Below are 17,500 nucleotides of genomic sequence, written 5' to 3'. Positions count from 1 at the left end.
GAGAGAAACAGTGAGAGAGGCTGTGTAGAGAAGAGAAACAGTGAGTGAGGCTGTGTAGAGGAGAGGAACAGTGAGAGAAGCTGTGTAGAAGAGATAAACAGTGAGAGAGGCTGTGTAGAAGAGATAAACAATGGGTGAGGCTGTGTAGAGGAGAGAAAACAGTGGATGAGGCTGTGTAGAGGAGAGAAACTGAGTGAGGCTGTGCAGAGGAGGGATACTGAGTGAGGCTGTGTAGAAGAGAGAAACAGTGAGAGAGGCTGAGAAGAGAAAAAAAAAAAGGGAGAGGCTGTGGGAGAGGACACAGGGCTGTGGAGAGAGCAGGAACAGAAGGAGAGGTTGTTGGGGAGAGGAGAGAAGACTGAGGTGAGGTTCTGTGGAAAAGGAAGACATAAGTAAGAGGAATAAACAAATAAGCATCTGTGATGGAATATTAAATCTTGCTGTTGAATAAGGAAAACAAGTACTTCTAGAACACCACTACACCACACTCAACACCACACCACCACATACACTGGTCTTTGTTACCATCTCAAAATACAACACTACAACACACACACAGACACCAATCCTTGTACAACACCTCAAAATACAACACCACACCACAACAGCACCACACACAGACAAACACCAGCCCTAACCTTCACCACACCCACAAGTGCACCACACTACCAACACCACAACACCACACACATGAACACCAATCCTTCACCACCACCTCAATTACACTACACTACCAACACCACAGTCATCACACTTAGTACCACACACACCACCATTCCTCAAAACACCACAAAAACACACCACCACCACACTCACCACATAGAACTGCTCATCTCTTAACCACTCCTGCCACGCCCTCTGTGGCCCCTGGTGTCGTAGGGCAGAGGGGGGCGCCTCCTCGTCCCCTGTGGTGGTGTAGTGGGGGAGAGGGGTGCTGGCCACTCTCCCATAATGCCCCAGTCTGCCCCAGGGGTCATGGGTGGAGGGGGCACGGGGCTCAGGGGTGAGTGCGTGGAAGGCTCCGGAGAATATGAGTCCAACACCAATGACGGTAATGGTGATAACCTGGAAGTGGTGGTGATGGTGAGGTGATGGTGGTGGTGACAGTGGTGGTGATGGTGGGGACTGGTGACTGGTGGAGGTTAGTATTTTGAGGATAGTGATGGTGGTGAAATGGTGATGGTGATAATGGTGGTGGTGACAGTGGTGGATGATAGTGTTAAGAGGCTAGTGATGGTGTAGAATGATGGTGATGACCTGGAAGTGGTGGTGATGGTGGTGATAGTGGAAATAGAGAGGTTAAAAAAGGAAAGAAGAGAGAGAGAGAGAGAGAGAGAGAGAGAGAGAGAGAGAGAGAGAGAGAGAGAGAGAGAGAGAGAGAGAGGCCACCCACAACCCACAGGAACTAACTATAACACCCACAACCACTCTCACCACCTACAATCCCTCACAACCTACACACTACAACCTGCCAGCTGTTTCCTTCATCTACAACTGAGGCTTATGGGTAGCTTTAATTACTACAACCACCCTCATGACTTACAACACTCTACAAGCAGCATATTGCAACCTACCACAGGATCTCATTGGTAATTTAATAACTACAACCACTCATAACGTCATATAACCTCTCTCTCTCTCTCTCTCTCTCTCTCTCTCTCTCTCTCTCTCTCTCTCTCTCTCTCTCTCTCTCTCTCTCTCTCTCTCTCTCTGTTCTTCCCCCAATCAAACCTAATATAACTTCTCTCCTTTCCCCAGTTTAACTTAACCTCACATAACCTGTCCCCCTCCCTTCCTCTTGTGTTATTCCCTCTTCAAACCTAACCTAACCTCACATAACCTGTCTGCTTCTCCCTGTGTCATTCTGCAGTCAAACCTAACCTAACCAAACTAACTTAATCTAATCTAACTTAACATAATCTAACCTAACCTAACCCAACCCAACCTCACCCTCTCCACCTTCCCTGCCCCTGTGTCTGCCCCCAGCCACACCTCAAAGCTGTAGGAGTCCCCAGGGTTGATAGAGGTGTCCCCGGGTCTTCCCATGGTCATGAAGGTCACCCAGGCCACGAAGGAGAGTGTGACCTCACTTGACACATAGAAGATGTACCTGTGTGTGTGTGTGTGTGTGTGTGTGTGTGTGTGTGTGTGTGTGTGAAAAAAAGAAAGATTAATTTGAATTTTTTTACTTTTTGTCTCTCTCTCTCTCTCTCTCTCTCTCTCTCTCTCTCTCTCTCTCTCTCTCTCTCTCTCTCTCTCTCTCTCTCTCTCTCTCTCTCTCTCTCTCTCTCTCGCTAACACACACACACACACACACACACACACACACACACACACACACACACACACACACACACACACACACACACACACACACACACACACACACACACACACACACACACACACACACACACACTCACCTAATCAAGTTGAGCTCCTCTCTCTCACTCTCCCTGTCCACAAGGTCGAGGGAGAGAGCCATGTGGGACACTTGCACAGCCGCCCACCCAAACTGAGGGCAGGAAAGGTCAAGTTAGGTCATGTTAGGTTAGGTTAGGTCTGGTTTGGTTATGTTAGGTCTGGTTAGCTTGAGTTAGTGGTTAGGTATGATTATGTTGGGTTAGATTAGGTTAGTTCATGTTAGGATAGGATAGGTCAGGTTAGATTGTCCTTGAAGGTGAAAATTAGAGGTATTTTTGAGAACTTGTAGGAATGCTCTCTCTCTCTCTCTCTCTCTCTCTCTCTCTCTCTCTCTCTCTCTCTCTCTCTCTCTCTCTCTCTCTCTCTCTCTCTCTCTCTCTCTCTCTCTCTCTCTCCTTCTATCGCTTCCTTTCTCCTGTCATACCATCTTCGTCTGAAACCATCCATCTCTATCCCTCTTTCCCTCCTTCCCTCTTTTTCTTCCTTCATCCCTCTTTCCTCCATCCTTCTCTCCCACCCTCCATCCCTACCATCTTCATCTGAAACCATCCATCTCTTTTCTTCCTTCCCTCCTTCCCCCTTTTCTTCCTCCATCACTCTTCCCTCTTCCTCCCTCCCTCCCTCACCTGGAAGAGGCAGATGGCCAGCAGCAGGAGGAAGATGTAGATGCTGTAGAGGGAGTCAGCACACCCAGCACACTCCACGAAGATGAAGGGAAAGGTAACCACCACACACATCGTCCCTGCAGGAGAGGAGACACTAAGGAGACCCTCAGGAGACATTTGGGAGACAATGAACAGAGGAAACACTTAGGCTGCGTTTACATCGAGCGAATCATCTTGATTCAGTTCATGGAGAATCATTTGACTCAAGTCATTTTGAATCTGCATCATTCTCACTGACTGCGTCAAACTGTCAGAACCAACAGGCTGCAGTGTGCAGGCTGCCTCTGATGAGTGTGGATGCAGACGCTCTTGCTGGAATAGTGGTGTTGCTGTGGCTGAGGCGACACAGTCGTCAGTGTCAAACAAGAGTGTGGGTACAGGAATTTAATATTAGGAGACCTGAATTTGGGATCTTTGGACATTTATTCCCAGACTTGGTAAACAATCCAGAGATTTTTTTATTTCTTTAAAATGAGCACAAATCAATTTAGAATTAAATGCTTGTGAAGTTGACTGCATCCCAGTTGTAGTGCACAGGATCACAAGGATTACTTGTAAGACATCTCTCTGGTACTAAATTGATCAGGCTGCCCCAAAACATGACATTCACTCCTTGGCAGAATGGCCGTGACACATGAAAAAATGTGCCTGTGTGAATCACTTACTCTGAATCGCCATGAATCGCTGTGACTTGAATTAACTCATTTTGCTCGGTGTAAACAGTTACATTAAAATTTAAGTGGCGAATCAAGACGAATCATGAATTGTGATGATTCTTCATGAATTGAATTGATTAAATTCTCTTGGTGTAAATGCAGCCTTAGGAGAGGAGACACTTGGGAGAGGAGACGTAGGAGACACTGTTACAACTCTCTCACTGCTGCCCTGCACACCTTTCCTTTATCACTAGTTACTCTGTATGTTGCCTCTCTCTTCAGACACCTCCAGACATTGCTTATTGGCTGGATGGGTGTTGATTGACTGGCCATAACACACAGCAAGCACACAACATACTGCCAGAAATTGGTCTTATATTAAATGTGCTAGATGTAAAATGAGAGGCATACAACACACACACACACACACACACACACACACACACACACACTTCACCATATTACCAAACACACCATAACACTACTGTACTACAAAACACCACACTACTACCACATAACACCACACATCACACATCACATGGCAAACAGCACTATCTATTTTTTTTCCCTAGCCACCACCACACAAAACCATCATACCACACCACACCACACCACATCAGCACACACTACAAAACACCATCAATTCTTCCTGACCACCACACCACTCACCACCACATACCACTTACCAATAGCATGCCAAGTCTTCCTCCTGCCATAGCCACAGACCTCTTGCCCCCTGTCACTTTGCAGACCAATCAGAGGTGTTGCCACTGCATCAGCCACCTGCCCCACCATCAGAAGGAATCCTGATGTGCTGCGGCTAAGCTGAGGGGGTTAGATTAGGGTTGGTTTAGTTGGTTTGGTTGGCTTGGGTTTGGTTTAGTTGGATTTAGGTTGGTTTTGTTTGGTTGGGTTAGGTTGTGTTGGTTTTGAGTTGGTTTGGTTCGGATTGGTTTTGTTTTGTTTTCTTTGGTTTTGGTTGTATTTGGTTTGGTTGAGTTGGATTGGTTTGGGTTGGTTTGGTTTTGGTTTTGGTTAAGTTTAGTTAGGTTAGTTTTGGTTACGTCAAGTTTAGAAAGGCTGCATTCTGTAAGAATGCTTATGTTAATGTTTTGTGAGGTTTGTAATGTGTTTGATGTCATATTCTCATGGTCTTAACAGGTTTTAGTGGAAGTTATTGGGGTTTTCAAGGGAGTATTCATGATTCTAATGAGTTTAGCAAGCTGTAGTGGAAGTTATTGGGATTTTCAAGAATGTTTTCATGATTCGTGTTAATTTAACCACCTGTAGTGGAAGTTATTGAGGTTTTGAAGGATGTTTTTTATGATTCTAATGATAGTTTAACAGGTTGTTGTGAAGTTATTGGGATTTTCAAGGATGTTTTCATGACTCTAGTAATAGTTTAACAGGATGTGGTGGAAGTTATTGGGGTTTTCAAGACTTTTCTTAATTCCACTAATAGTTTAGCAGGCTGTGGTGGTTTTTCAAGGATGTTTTTATGATTCTAGTGATGGCATATATTATTAGGACTTCCAAGGATGCATTAAGGATTCTGCCAATAGCTTAAGAATTGTACATCATATAATAGGAAGAAACACTTATGAGAACCTGGCTAATCATCTCTGTCACCTGTGGAAAGACAAACTTTTTAAATCTATTGTTTATTTTTCTCATCAGACATTCAGCAAAGTAAAATGGCAGTAGTTTAGGTAGAAGTACTTTCTCAGGGGATGGTTGTGGTGGATGTGGTGTGTGGTGGTGGTTGTGGTGTATAGTGGTGAGTGGTGGTGTGTGTGTGTCTCGTCTTGGCTACTTGACTGTTTGGGGGAGATTGCCTTGGTTTATGTATGTATGTATGTGTACCATTACTTAACGATTTATTTATCTATTTTTTTCCTGTTCTTAGTGTATAGCACCAGTAGACAATTTTTATTTACTTATTTGAAGAGTAAGTTACACACACTCTCCCATGTCTAATACTTTTTGTGGGGAGACAGCCTCGGTTGGTATGTACAGGGTCTGTGGATATTGCCAGAGGTGAAAGTAGAGATTATTGTAAGTGGAAATTGTTTTATGCACATGTGCATTTTTGAGTGTTGTGTGGCTGTGGTGTGACACTCAAGTGTGGCTGGGCAACAAACACAGTGGCCGGGCCAGGAGAGTGTCCATGGCAGGATGTGTAGACCTGGATGTCCATTGGTGAAATTATGAATAATTCAGTCATGATTTCTATAAGTTTAGGAAGTTTACAGGATCTTGTGACAAGACGAGTGACAGCAACAGACTGATACCGATTACTGATAAACATTACACGATGATAATGTGATGTAATGAACAGCAGGTGAAATACCAGGCTGCATGACACCATGCATTGCCTGCTGTGCAGGGAGGGGGAAGGAGTGAGGCTGGTAGCACATCAGCTGATTGCCAGTCACAGTCACACACAGATCCCTCTGAGAGAGTAACAATGAATACATTCAGATTGTATTGCATGACTTACAGCAACATGGAATGTGTGGACATGGTGTTTCTCTGCCATGGTTGCCCACTCAGCCTGGCTGTTGTGTCTGTCCCCCAGCCACACTTGAGTGTCACACCACAGCCACACAATGCCTCAAAGTGCATGTGTGCATAAAACATTTTCCACTTAGAATAACCTTCACTGTCATCTCTGGCAATACCTGCAGAAACTTGTGTTACACCTTGTATGTATGTACTACTGGGAATTCTAACCTGGTATAAGGAATGCATAAAAAAAAAGTGAGAGAGAAAACTGATGAATTATTTTGATACCTGAGAAAAGGTGTTAATCCTCTTGGAAAAAATGGGAAAATGTTAATCTACCAGTAAAAAATAAGAAATAAATAAGAGAAGTGTTAATATGGTAAAAAAGTGTCAGAGAAAAAGAGTTTTGTTATCATCATTAAGGTTAGACTTTCCTTAGATGACTGCACAGGTGAGAAGAGAGGCCCATGCTTACCTGTAGTACATAGTGGAGGTAAACGAGCAGATAGGTGAACCACATGGAGGCACAGAGGTCATTGAAGATGTGGCCGACACCATAACTGTACTTAACGATGGTGCTGAGGGCCATGGTGGTGGTGGTGGTGGTGGTGGTGGTGTGTGTGTGTGTGTGTGTGTGTGTGTGTGTGTGTGTGTGTGTGTGTGTGTGTTTTGGTTGTGGTGTTAGATATATTAGTTTAAGATGGTGATGGTGATGTGTGGTGAGTTATGGTGATGATAGTACTAGAAATATGCAAGTGATAGTGGTGATGTGTGGTGAGTGCAGAGAGGCTATTGTGAAGAAGTGGTGTTTATAGTGTTAGGAAAATGATGTATAGTGTTATAGTGGTTGTGGTGATGTAGTTGTGATGTGGTTGTGGTGGTGGTTGTGGTGATATGTGGTGGTTGTGGTGTGTGTGGTGGTAGTGAGTGGTGGTGGTGGTTGTGATGATGTGTGGTGTGTGTGGTGAGTGGTGTGTTGTTGTGGTGGTGGTATGAGCTTCCTTTCACAAAAAAATAAATATTCACAAACAAAATCAATTTTTTTTTCCCTCTCTCCTTTATTGCTTATCAAGTTTTCCTCTCTTTGTGGCTCATCTCATTTCACTTTCCTTTTCAATATACACAGTTCCATAATCTTATTTATAAACATTCCATAAAATACAAGAGATAATTAGATATGTGTGTGTTTATGAATGATACACACACACACACACACACACACACACAAGGTAATGGAGGTACAAACACACACACTGGTCACTTCTTCACTTCTGATGGCAGGTGAGTCTGTCTACCTGGACACACAGACACACACTCAGGTTCTTCCATGTCACGTAACTTGAAACTATCTTCTCTCTCTTACATGAAGCCACACAAGATTCTCTCTCTCTCTCTCTCTCTCTCTCTCCCCCACACACACCTTCCTTCCCTCCTCACGAGACATGTAATGTAACCCCTCCTCTCTCTCTCTCTCTCTCTCTCTCTCTCTCTCCATTCATCCACACACACACACACACACACACCCTGTGTATCAGTCTGTTCATCTTTCTATCTATTTACCTATCTATCTGTCTCTACCTACCTATCTATCTATCTATCTATCTATCTATCTATCTACCTACCTGCCTACCTAGCTACTTACCTATATCTATCTGTCTGTCTATCTGTCAACCTATCTGCCTGTTACCCATTCTAAGTATTTAAATACATCTCCAATTATATTGAGGAATATATTTATCTCCATTACAAGAATAAAATAACAGTACAGTAATTATGTATGTGTGTATAATATTTCAAACATAACAGAGTAAATGCATTCAACACCAGTAGTTGTAGTTGTTGTACTAGTAGTAATGGTAGTGGTAGATTATTATTATTATTATTAGTAGTAGTAGTAGTAGTAGTAGTAGTAGTAGCAGCATAACAGTAGTAGTAGTACTAGTACTAGTAGTAATAGTAGTAGTAGTAGTAGTAGCAGCATAACAGTATTATTAGTAGTAGTAGTAGTAGAGGATTAGTGGTAGCCAAAATAGTAGTAATGGTTGTAGTAGTAGTAGTAGTAGTAGTAGTAGTAGTAGTAGCATAACAGTATAAGTAGGAGTAATAGTAGAGGATTAGTAATAGCCAAAGTTGTAGTAATGGTTGTAGTAGTAGTAGTAGTAGTAGTAGTAGTAGTAGTAGTAGTAGTAGTAGTAGTAGTAGTAGTAGTAGTAGCACCAGTATACAAGAAATCATGATCACACAGCCACACCATGACACAACACCCCCGACATCAACCACTCCACTATTCCATGCATTAATTTGTATCCAATTCACACATGAGAAATTCACTGGGCCTTGTGACATCACTTCTACGAGCACCTGTACAAAAATACACCATCTAACCTTACAAAGAGGGAAGAAGGTAGGAATGTTTCATGAAGGCATGGTGGCTTCTTGCAGCTTCCGTTATTTTTTTTAGGAAGGGACTGCCACGTGTAAGCCTGGCGACTTCTTGCAGCTTCTCTTATGTTCTAACCTAACCTAACACATTGAGCCACATTCTGAAACACCTGTGCTGCACCTCCACTACTTTCAAAAGGCTCTAGATGAAGTTACACAAATTTTTAGGGTGTTTTAATGCTTCTAGATTAAAAAGATTCATATATTATTAACAAGAGAAACACTCTTGAAAACTAATAATCTGTGGCCTTTGAAAATAGTCATGGTGAGAACAAAGTGTTTGATATGGACCTTAAGTCTCCTCTGAAAGACTGTCATTGAGCAAAGTAAGGCTGCGTTTACACCAAGCGACTCGAGGCAGTTCAGTCACTGGTGCAGACTTTTTTTTTCTCGTCATATTTTTTTTCATTTCATGGTGAGTCAACAAAGTAAAAGACACCTTGCCACCAGATGTCCTTATCTCTTTAGTGCTACAGGGCTCGTGTTAGTCAGCCATACAGCCATGCAGCCAGCCAGTCAGTCAGCCATACAGTCAGCCACACAACCAACCAGCCAGCCAATCAATCAGTCACTCATTTAATTTTGTATCTTCTTGTCAGTCAGTCATCCATCCAGCTAACCATCCAATCTACCTTCCAAGCAACCATCCATCCATAAATTCAACCTAAACTGGCACATGTGATGTATAATCCTCCCAGTGTGGTGTTGTCGCCTCTTCAACTATCACACTGGCCTATTCCTCCCACCCTTGATGTTTCTTGTGAGATGATAACTTTGTCACCAGCATTCCCTTCATCATGCTTGCTGGCATATTCTGTCCAGTGTGTGTGTTGCTGCTGATGTCCAAGTTTAGCAGTGGCGGTTGTTTTGATGGCTGAGTGTTCAAACTGTGTTTGGATGCCTTCTTTAATGAGTGCTGGATGGTGATGGTGGTGGTGGTGATGGTGGTGATGGTGGTGATGGTGGTGGTGGTGGTAGTAGTAGTAGTAGTAGTAGTAGTAGTAGTAGTAGTAGTAGTAGTAGTAGTAGTAGTAGTAGCAGTAGCTGTAGTAGTAGTAGCCATAGTAGTAGTAATTAGTGATAGTAGATATAGGGTTAGTAGTAGTAGTAGTAGTAGTAGTAGTAGTAGTAGTAGTAGTAGTAGTAGTAGTAGTAGTAGTAGTAGTAGTAGTAGTGGTGGTGGTAGTGGTGGTAGTAGTAATAGTAGTAGTAGTAGTAGTAGTAGTAGTAGTAGTAGTAGTAGTAGTAAGAACAGTACAGCAATAGGAGGAGGAGGAGGAGTAGTAGTAGTAAAGGTAGTATATTCCTTAGCACTGACACTCCTGGCTACATTCACTCTCACCCCTACACAACCCTGGCCACAGCAATAATAGTATTGTGGTAGGGACACACACACACACACACACACACACACACACACACACACACACACACACACACACACACACACACACACACACACACACACACACACACACACACCCCCGAGGGTCTGCCCGTGAAGTGCTGACTCGGATTCACTCAGGCAATGGTGCTGACTCAAAGTGATTCAAGTGAAATAGTACATGAAATTAAGCTCAGTTCACTTGGTGTTAACGCAGCTTTGTGAATTCAGTGCTTGTACAGTCACTGCCAAAAGTTTGTTTATGTGCTTTATTCTTTTCTACTCATCTTGGCAGTTTCCCTCCATCATGAGAACTCTGGTATATTGGTAGTCACATTACAAAGCCTGACAACTGATAGATTCTACATAATTCTAAGATTAGGTTTCAGACTGAGGGAAAACGCTGAACACAGTAGAGTAGAGGTGACACTTCAGACTGAAGGAAAACACTGATCACAGCAGAGGTGACACTTCAGACGGAGGGAAAACGCTGAACACAGTAGAGTAGAGGTGATGCTTCAGACTGAGGGAAAACGCTGAACACAGTATAGTAGAGGTGACACTTCAGACAGAGGGAAAACATTGATCACAGCAGAAGTGACACTTCAGACTGAGGGAAAATGCTGAACACAGTAGAGTAGAGGTGACACTTCAGACTGAGGGAAAACACTGAACACAGTATAGTAGAGGTGACACTTCAGACAGGGAAAATGCTGAACACGGTAAAGGTGAGGGTGGCAGGTCACTTAACTTCAGGCCACAGCTGTACCTGCATAGTTGTGACCCTTATGAACACACCTGGGCACACCTAAACACACATGGTGACATATCTGCCACTCAAGTACCAGGGATGAGTGAATTATGGCATGTTTTCCACTGGTTTGTTCTCTCACAGCACTGTTTTCAAAGGCTACAAGAGGATTGGTCAGGTTCTGTTTTTTTTTTTTTTTTTCTTTTTGATGGTGAGCAATTTTTCTTGCTAACTTTCCCTGTGATTTGGTTAGGTCTTCCATTATTACTAACCATGCTGAGGTCTTCCTTCCTGCAACACAGTCTCCTCTGAGCATTACATTGCTAAAAACGGTTAAATATATCCTTTTAATTCCCTTTGTTCTTTCTTGTCGATGTTTATTAAGATTTTGTTCTGAAGTGTTGGTGTTCCATATTGCACTAAAAGGGTTAAACTATCCCTAAAATCATGAAAACCCTTGAAAACCAGAATAACTTCCATTACACCTATTAAACTATCACTAGCATCATGAAAACATCCTTAAAAATTCCAAATTCAACTACAGCCAGGTAACTATCTCTAGCATCATGAAAATTTCCTTAAAAACTTCAATAACTTCCACTCTACCCTTTCAAACTATTGTTAAAATCATGAAAAACCAAATAATTTTCACTAGTGCCTCCTAAACCACCATTAGCATCATGGGAACACTGAAAACCTCATAAACCTCATTGAATATTCTGACACCTATCTTCACTATTTTTCACAGCTAGTGCAAGTTACCTGGGTTTTCAAGGATGTCTTCATGGCTCTATTGTGAATGCCATAAGGATACCTGGATAGGCCACACCCCTTACTGTCAGTGCTGTGGATAAGGTGACATGGTAAGCTCTGGAACTCCTTGCCTGTTTCTGTATTTCCTCCTTCCTATAACTCAAACTCTTTCAGGAAGGAGGTTTCAGGACACTTATCCTCTAATTTCTGATGACTGTTTCTGACTGTTTTGGGGACTAGTACCTCAGAGCCACCCCCCCCTTTTTTTTTTTCTTGGTCAGTGCTACTCCATAAAAAAATAAATAAAAAATAGTTGTACCGCAGTCTAGGATGTTTTCAGTTGATGTTTGGCCATGACATTAATAACATCTTTTAATCATCCATTGCACTATAAAAGGATGCTTAACATTTGTGGATTTGCCTTCACTGTTGGTCAAGTTTCCTGCAACACACTCATGAAAACTTCCTCCTCACAACAAAACAAAATGTGTGTAAGTGTTGTGTCTGAGGGGACTTGAGGCTGTGCTGTGTGTTGGGGTGTGCCAGGGGGATGGGGTGCCTGGGGATGCCATGACCCCCATCTCTCAGCATTGGTGGTGGTAGTAGTGTGTCGTGCTGTCTTAGCAATGAACAAAAGACACCATCACTGCCCAATCCAGCGTGACTATAATGTAAAGTTTCCAATCATGAGTGACATCAATGTAATCAGCGAAGAGTGAGAAATTCAAATACGAGTCAATGAAAATTGTAAGCACGTTAAAAAGAGAGAAAATTTGTAAATACAGCCATCCCTCGTTATCCAAGGGTGTGTGGTGACAGACACACCCGTAGATAAGGAAAAGTTGTCAACAATTAGTGCCCCCCTAAGAACACCCCTGAGCCCCCAAAAGCCTTGTTGAAGTAAAGGAAAACTGCATGTACATGGAAATAAATGTTTTATCTGTCATTTAGCTAAAGAAAAAAAGCAATGAACACTCACAGGCTGCCTCTCATCATCTCTTACACTATTTGAATTAGTGGTCAGCAGCAATCTGTGTAAAAGTGAAACTGTGATAACCAAAACTGCAGCTAACAAGGGATGACTGCACTGGTCTCAACTATTGCAAATGGGTATCACTAATGACTTAGGGAACTTTAAAAAGATTTGACAAATTTATGGGTAGGGATGATAGTTGGAAGCAGGTAGGCATGTTTTACACAGGAACTGCCATGTGTAGGCCTGATGGCTTCTTGCAACTTCCCTTATTTCTTGTGTTTTTATGTTTTTATGATGAGGTAGCACTGCCAGATGTGTGACTACAACAGGGGAGGGGATGTGACCTACAAAGACACCCTGACCACACTCACTACAGCAATAACTAAACAAACACTCTGACTGTCAAGGCAAGAACTATACAAGAACTTCACTAATCACCTCTGTGGCCTTTGAAAACTGTCCTCTTTCCTTCCTTTATTGCACTTATTATTCCTTGCTTCTTCCTTCTTTCTTTGTAATCCTCTTAATCCTTCTTCACCGCCTGTCTCCTCTTGTTTGCCAGGTACATGATCCAGAACAGGGCGACAAAATTGGCAAAGAGGCTGCGGTACTGTGCAGGGAAGAAGATAGGGAGGGAGTGAGTCTCTCTCTCTCTCTCTCTCTCTCTCTCTCTCTCTCTCTCTCTCTCTCTCTCTCTCTCTCTCTCTCTCTCTCACACTAAATAGTTTTACTAAATAGTTATATAAAGCTGTTTGCTGATGATGCAAAAATAATGAAAATAATAAAGGATGAAAATGACTGCAAGGAGTTACAAAAGGATATTGACAAGATACATGCATGGAGCCAAACATGGAAACTAGAATTTAACGCCAGAAAATGCCACATGTTGGAAATGGGAAAAGTAAAAGGAGACCTTCATGGAAGTACAAAATGGAGGAGAAATAATAATGAAAAGTAATGAGGAAAAAGATTTGGGAGTAATGATCCAGAATGCACTATCACCTGAAAGGCACATGAACAGAATATTTGGCTTTATATACAGCTTGTTAACAAACATTAGGGTGGTGTTTAACTATTCAGATAAAGAAATGATGAAGAAAATTATAACAAGCATGATATGACCTAAATTGGAATATGCAGCAGTAGTTTGGGCTCCACATAGCAAAAAAGATATATGGAAACTGGAAAGAATGCAGAGGATAGCAACAAAGATGGTGCCAGTATTGAAAGACTTAAGCTATGAAGAAAGACTTGAAGAGATGGGATTACCAACACTACAAGAGAGAAGAGAAAGAGGAGACCTGATAACAATATATGAATTGGTAAACAATATAGAAAGAATAGACAGAAATGACTTGCTACCACAGATGGAGGAGGGAGAGAGACAGATGAGGGGGCATGGGGAGAAAGTAAAGAAGAGTGGGTGTTCAAGAGACATCAAGAAATACAGCTTTCTGTATAGAACTACTGAAATCTGGAATGATATGAAGGAAGAGGTGGTTGTGGCAAACAGTGTACACAGGTTCAAAGAGAAACTGGATAAATGTGGTTATAGAGATGAGACAAAATTAGCTTGGGTTTGTGGCCTGTGCAATACAACTACGTAAACACACACACACACACACACACACACACACACACACACACACACACACACACACACACACACACACACACACACACACACACACACAGAATGATCTAATAATAATAACACATGGAATATTATAACATTTAGGTATTATCTCTCTCTCTCTCTCTCTCTCTCTCTCTCTCTCTCTCTCTCTCTCTCTCTCTCTCTCTTCATTAGGTTAGGTTAGGCTGTGTTACATTTTGTTGGGTTAGGCTAGGTTGTGTTAGGATGTGTTGTATCTTTGCAGCTTTAACTTTATGATACACACACACACACACACACACACACACACACACACACACACACACACACACACACACACACACACACACACACACACACACACCTGCTGGGGCACATGGTTCACATTGATGTACTGTATTGGTGTCCACACCTTCCAGTTCATCTTAAGTGTTGGGAACCACTTCACCCGCACTTCCCTCAGGGCCCCCGCATGACTCTTGCCCTGGCAGGGGGGGAGGAGGGTGAGATGAGATTAGAATTTTGAAAGAAGGGTGTGTGTGTGTGTGGTAGATGCATGTAGAGTTGTGGGAGGGAAGAGAGTTGTCTTTAGAGGACAGGGTGTGACTGCCCCCTTGTGTTGTGAGACACAATGGGAAACATTCAGTGAGGTCACAGCTGGGTTATTGAAAAATTCACAGCACCACCTGCTCCAGTACAAACTGGTCCACTGGTTCAGACCACACTGGGAGTAACTGTCACCTCAGCAAGTGTCTACTGCCTCCTCCTACTGGCTGGGAGATCTTCAGCAAAATGTGCTCCCTGAGTGCTGTGTCCTGCTGCAACACAAGACTGGTGTTCACTGACTGTACACCTTACACCCCTCCTGAACCTTGCCACACCCTGCACCACCCCTCCTGAACCTTGCCACACCCTGCACCACTCCTCCTGAACCTTCCAGATCCTACACCATCCCTCCTGAGCCTTCCTTACCTCCATACGTGCCAGTAGGTAGAAGGACAGGAACAGCAAGAGGGGGGCAAACCCAAAGCGGTCTATAAGGAGTCTCTTGATAGCAGCTCCTCTCTTTCCCGGCCTCACCAGATGATCCAGTAGTAGGTAGAAGTGGTGAGCCAGCGGTCCCGTCACCAGCAGCCTGAAGCAATGATTGGGTGATGGGTGATAAGGAGAAGTTGGTATTTTCTTTGCTTTTTGTTCAGTGTGGCTTTTATAGCAGGTTGTTTTTTATTTATTTATTTATTCACTTATTATTTTATTTGTTTATTTATTTATTTTTGTTTCAGGAAAATAAAGGGGAAAGGAGAAAGTTAGATGAGAGAATTCAGGAGAAAGAATAATAAGAAATGAATGACTGAATGAAAAGAAAAAGAAGGGGAAGTGAGGAAAGGAAGAGAGAGAAATACATGGTAGAATACAAGAAAAGATGAGAAATGAGAGAAAAGGAAAAGGAAGAGGAAAAAATACATAGGAAGAAAAAAGAAAAATTAAAGATAAGAAAAGAAAACATGAAAGAACACAAGAAAAGAAGAGAAATGAGGAATGGATGAGGAAGAGGAAAAGTAAAAAAAAATCAAAAGGAAGAGGAAGAAAAGGAAATAAATGACAATACAAGAAGAGAAATGAGAGATAGAAGAGGTAGAGGAGGAAACACATAAAATAATAAAAAAAAAGAATAAAAGTAGAAGAGTAGATGAAAGGATTCTGAAGGAGAAGGAACAAGAAGAAAGAGGAAACGAACAGCTGAACACAAGAAAAGAAAGACAAGGAGAGAAGAGAAGGAAGAGGAAGAGAAGGACAAAAACAGCAGAAATAGATAAACATGCAGAGAGAGAGAGAGAGAGAGAGAGAGAGAGAGAGAGAGAGAGAGAGAGAGAGAGAGAGAGAGAGAGAGAGAGAGAGAGAGAGAGAGAGGGGGAGGAGAAAGAGGACAAAGACAGCAGGAATAAAAAGATAGGTAACTAATTAAGTCTCACACAGGTCTATTCACTATTTTTTTCAGCTCCTCCCCTTACAATGTTGGTGGAAAAGTGGGGTTTTCAGGTGGGGAAAGCTTAAAAAAAAAAAAAAAGTATATTGTGTACAAGCCAGTGTTGCCAATTATACCCACGAAAAATCTCCAGATGTTTGTGCGTGTCAAGGACAACAGTGTTACCAGTGATATATGCAAGAAATCTTCAGAAATCTGTAGTTGGCCTTGCTTGAGTAGGACAGAATTTGGTAATGTTAGGGTGGAACAAGGTGGTGACATATTCCATTTAATGTAACTTAAGGGGGTGGAAAAAAAAAAAAAAAACTAAGGAAATAGAGCTGCAAGACTCTTCTTAATAATTACAAGATAAGCAGATGTATTCAACAAATAATGTCACTACCACCACAACAACAACAAACCACCACCACCACCCCAACCACCACTGCCTCACCCAAATGTAGCATATCTGGCAATGCTGCAGAGGTCCACAGCATGCTGCCTGCTGATGAGCTGCCCCAGGTAGTCCCCCAGGCCTGCTGTGACAGCACTGTGGGCAGAGGCCACTAGTTAGGGCATTACAAGGGTGGTAACTTACACATACTCAATAAAAAAAAGGAGCTTGGTGGAACATTGTAAGGCTGGGGAAATATTCTTATGTCCATCTATAAATAAAGTTGACAGGAAATTGTAAAGTTGGTGAAATATTATTAAGTCCCTCAATAAAGACAGTAAAGAGGACACTGTAAGGTTTGTAACATACACTCAAGTCCCTCAGTAAATAAACCTGGTAAGAAATTGTAAAACTGTTGAAACAGCATCATGTCACTCATGAAAGGCACTCGGTTGAATAAGGCTGGTAACATACATTCACATCACTCAGTAAACTTGGTAGGACATTGTAAGGCTGGTGAAATATTGTCATGTCAAAAAGTAGAGTATTCAGAAGAAGAGTTAAGGATGAACAGTTGTAACAGTAACAGCAGTCACTTGGAAAATAAGAGCTAGGTATTAAAATAAAATAATATTAACTTAAAAATAGATGTTGATATAAAAACAGTACTAATTCTGAACCAGGTTTGAAGTAAAAATGTAAATATGACAGGAATTTACAACTAAACCCTAGATTAACTCAACCTGACCCCTGATGGCGAGCTTATCACACACCCACACTCATCTCTCTCTCCAGGTTGCTGCAACAGACCACACCACCGTTACTACCGTCCACACCCTAACCTAACTTAACCTCACCTAACCAAACCAAACCTTACCTAACCCAACATTAGCTTCCCTATCCTAATCTATATCACCTAACCAAACCAGACCTAACTCTACCTAACCTAACCCAACTTAACCTAATCAC

General features: G+C 42.3%; 2 protein-coding genes across 6 annotated transcripts in view; both read right to left on the bottom strand.

Annotated features, from left to right (window-relative positions):
* LOC135092746 (major facilitator superfamily domain-containing protein 12-like) overlaps window positions 1-13,134 on the bottom strand; it is a 21,707-nt gene extending 8,573 nt beyond the window's left edge. The window contains exons 1-6 of one of the 2 annotated variants that reach the window (XM_063991409.1): window positions 12,995-13,134; window positions 4,432-4,570; window positions 3,051-3,166; window positions 2,424-2,515; window positions 1,993-2,110; window positions 817-1,065 (exon numbers count right to left, since the gene is read on the bottom strand). In XM_063991409.1, the coding sequence (XP_063847479.1) occupies window positions 817-1,065; window positions 1,993-2,110; window positions 2,424-2,515; window positions 3,051-3,166; window positions 4,432-4,540 (684 nt within the window). In that variant the 5' untranslated portion in view covers window positions 4,541-4,570; window positions 12,995-13,134. Of the gene's footprint in view, window positions 1-816; window positions 1,066-1,992; window positions 2,111-2,423; window positions 2,516-3,050; window positions 3,167-4,431; window positions 4,571-6,725; window positions 7,824-12,994 lie in introns of those variants that run through there. The other variant, XM_063991408.1, reaches the window with a different exon arrangement.
* The window catches only part of LOC135092748 (peroxisomal membrane protein 2-like), an 11,609-nt gene continuing 2,070 nt past the window's right edge, over window positions 7,962-17,500 (bottom strand). For all 4 annotated transcript variants that reach the window (XM_063991410.1, XM_063991411.1, XM_063991412.1 and 1 more), the window contains exons 3-6: window positions 16,592-16,687; window positions 15,144-15,306; window positions 14,536-14,655; window positions 7,962-13,166 (exon numbers count right to left, since the gene is read on the bottom strand). In XM_063991410.1, coding sequence (XP_063847480.1) covers window positions 13,080-13,166; window positions 14,536-14,655; window positions 15,144-15,306; window positions 16,592-16,687 — 466 coding nt within the window. In that variant the 3' untranslated portion in view covers window positions 7,962-13,079. The remainder of the gene's footprint in view (window positions 13,167-14,535; window positions 14,656-15,143; window positions 15,307-16,591; window positions 16,688-17,500) is intronic.

Source organism: Scylla paramamosain, chromosome 40, assembly GCF_035594125.1.
Source record: "Scylla paramamosain isolate STU-SP2022 chromosome 40, ASM3559412v1, whole genome shotgun sequence".
NCBI classification, from domain to species: Eukaryota; Metazoa; Arthropoda; class Malacostraca; order Decapoda; family Portunidae; genus Scylla; species Scylla paramamosain.
This window is presented reverse-complemented; position numbering and strand designations above follow the sequence as displayed.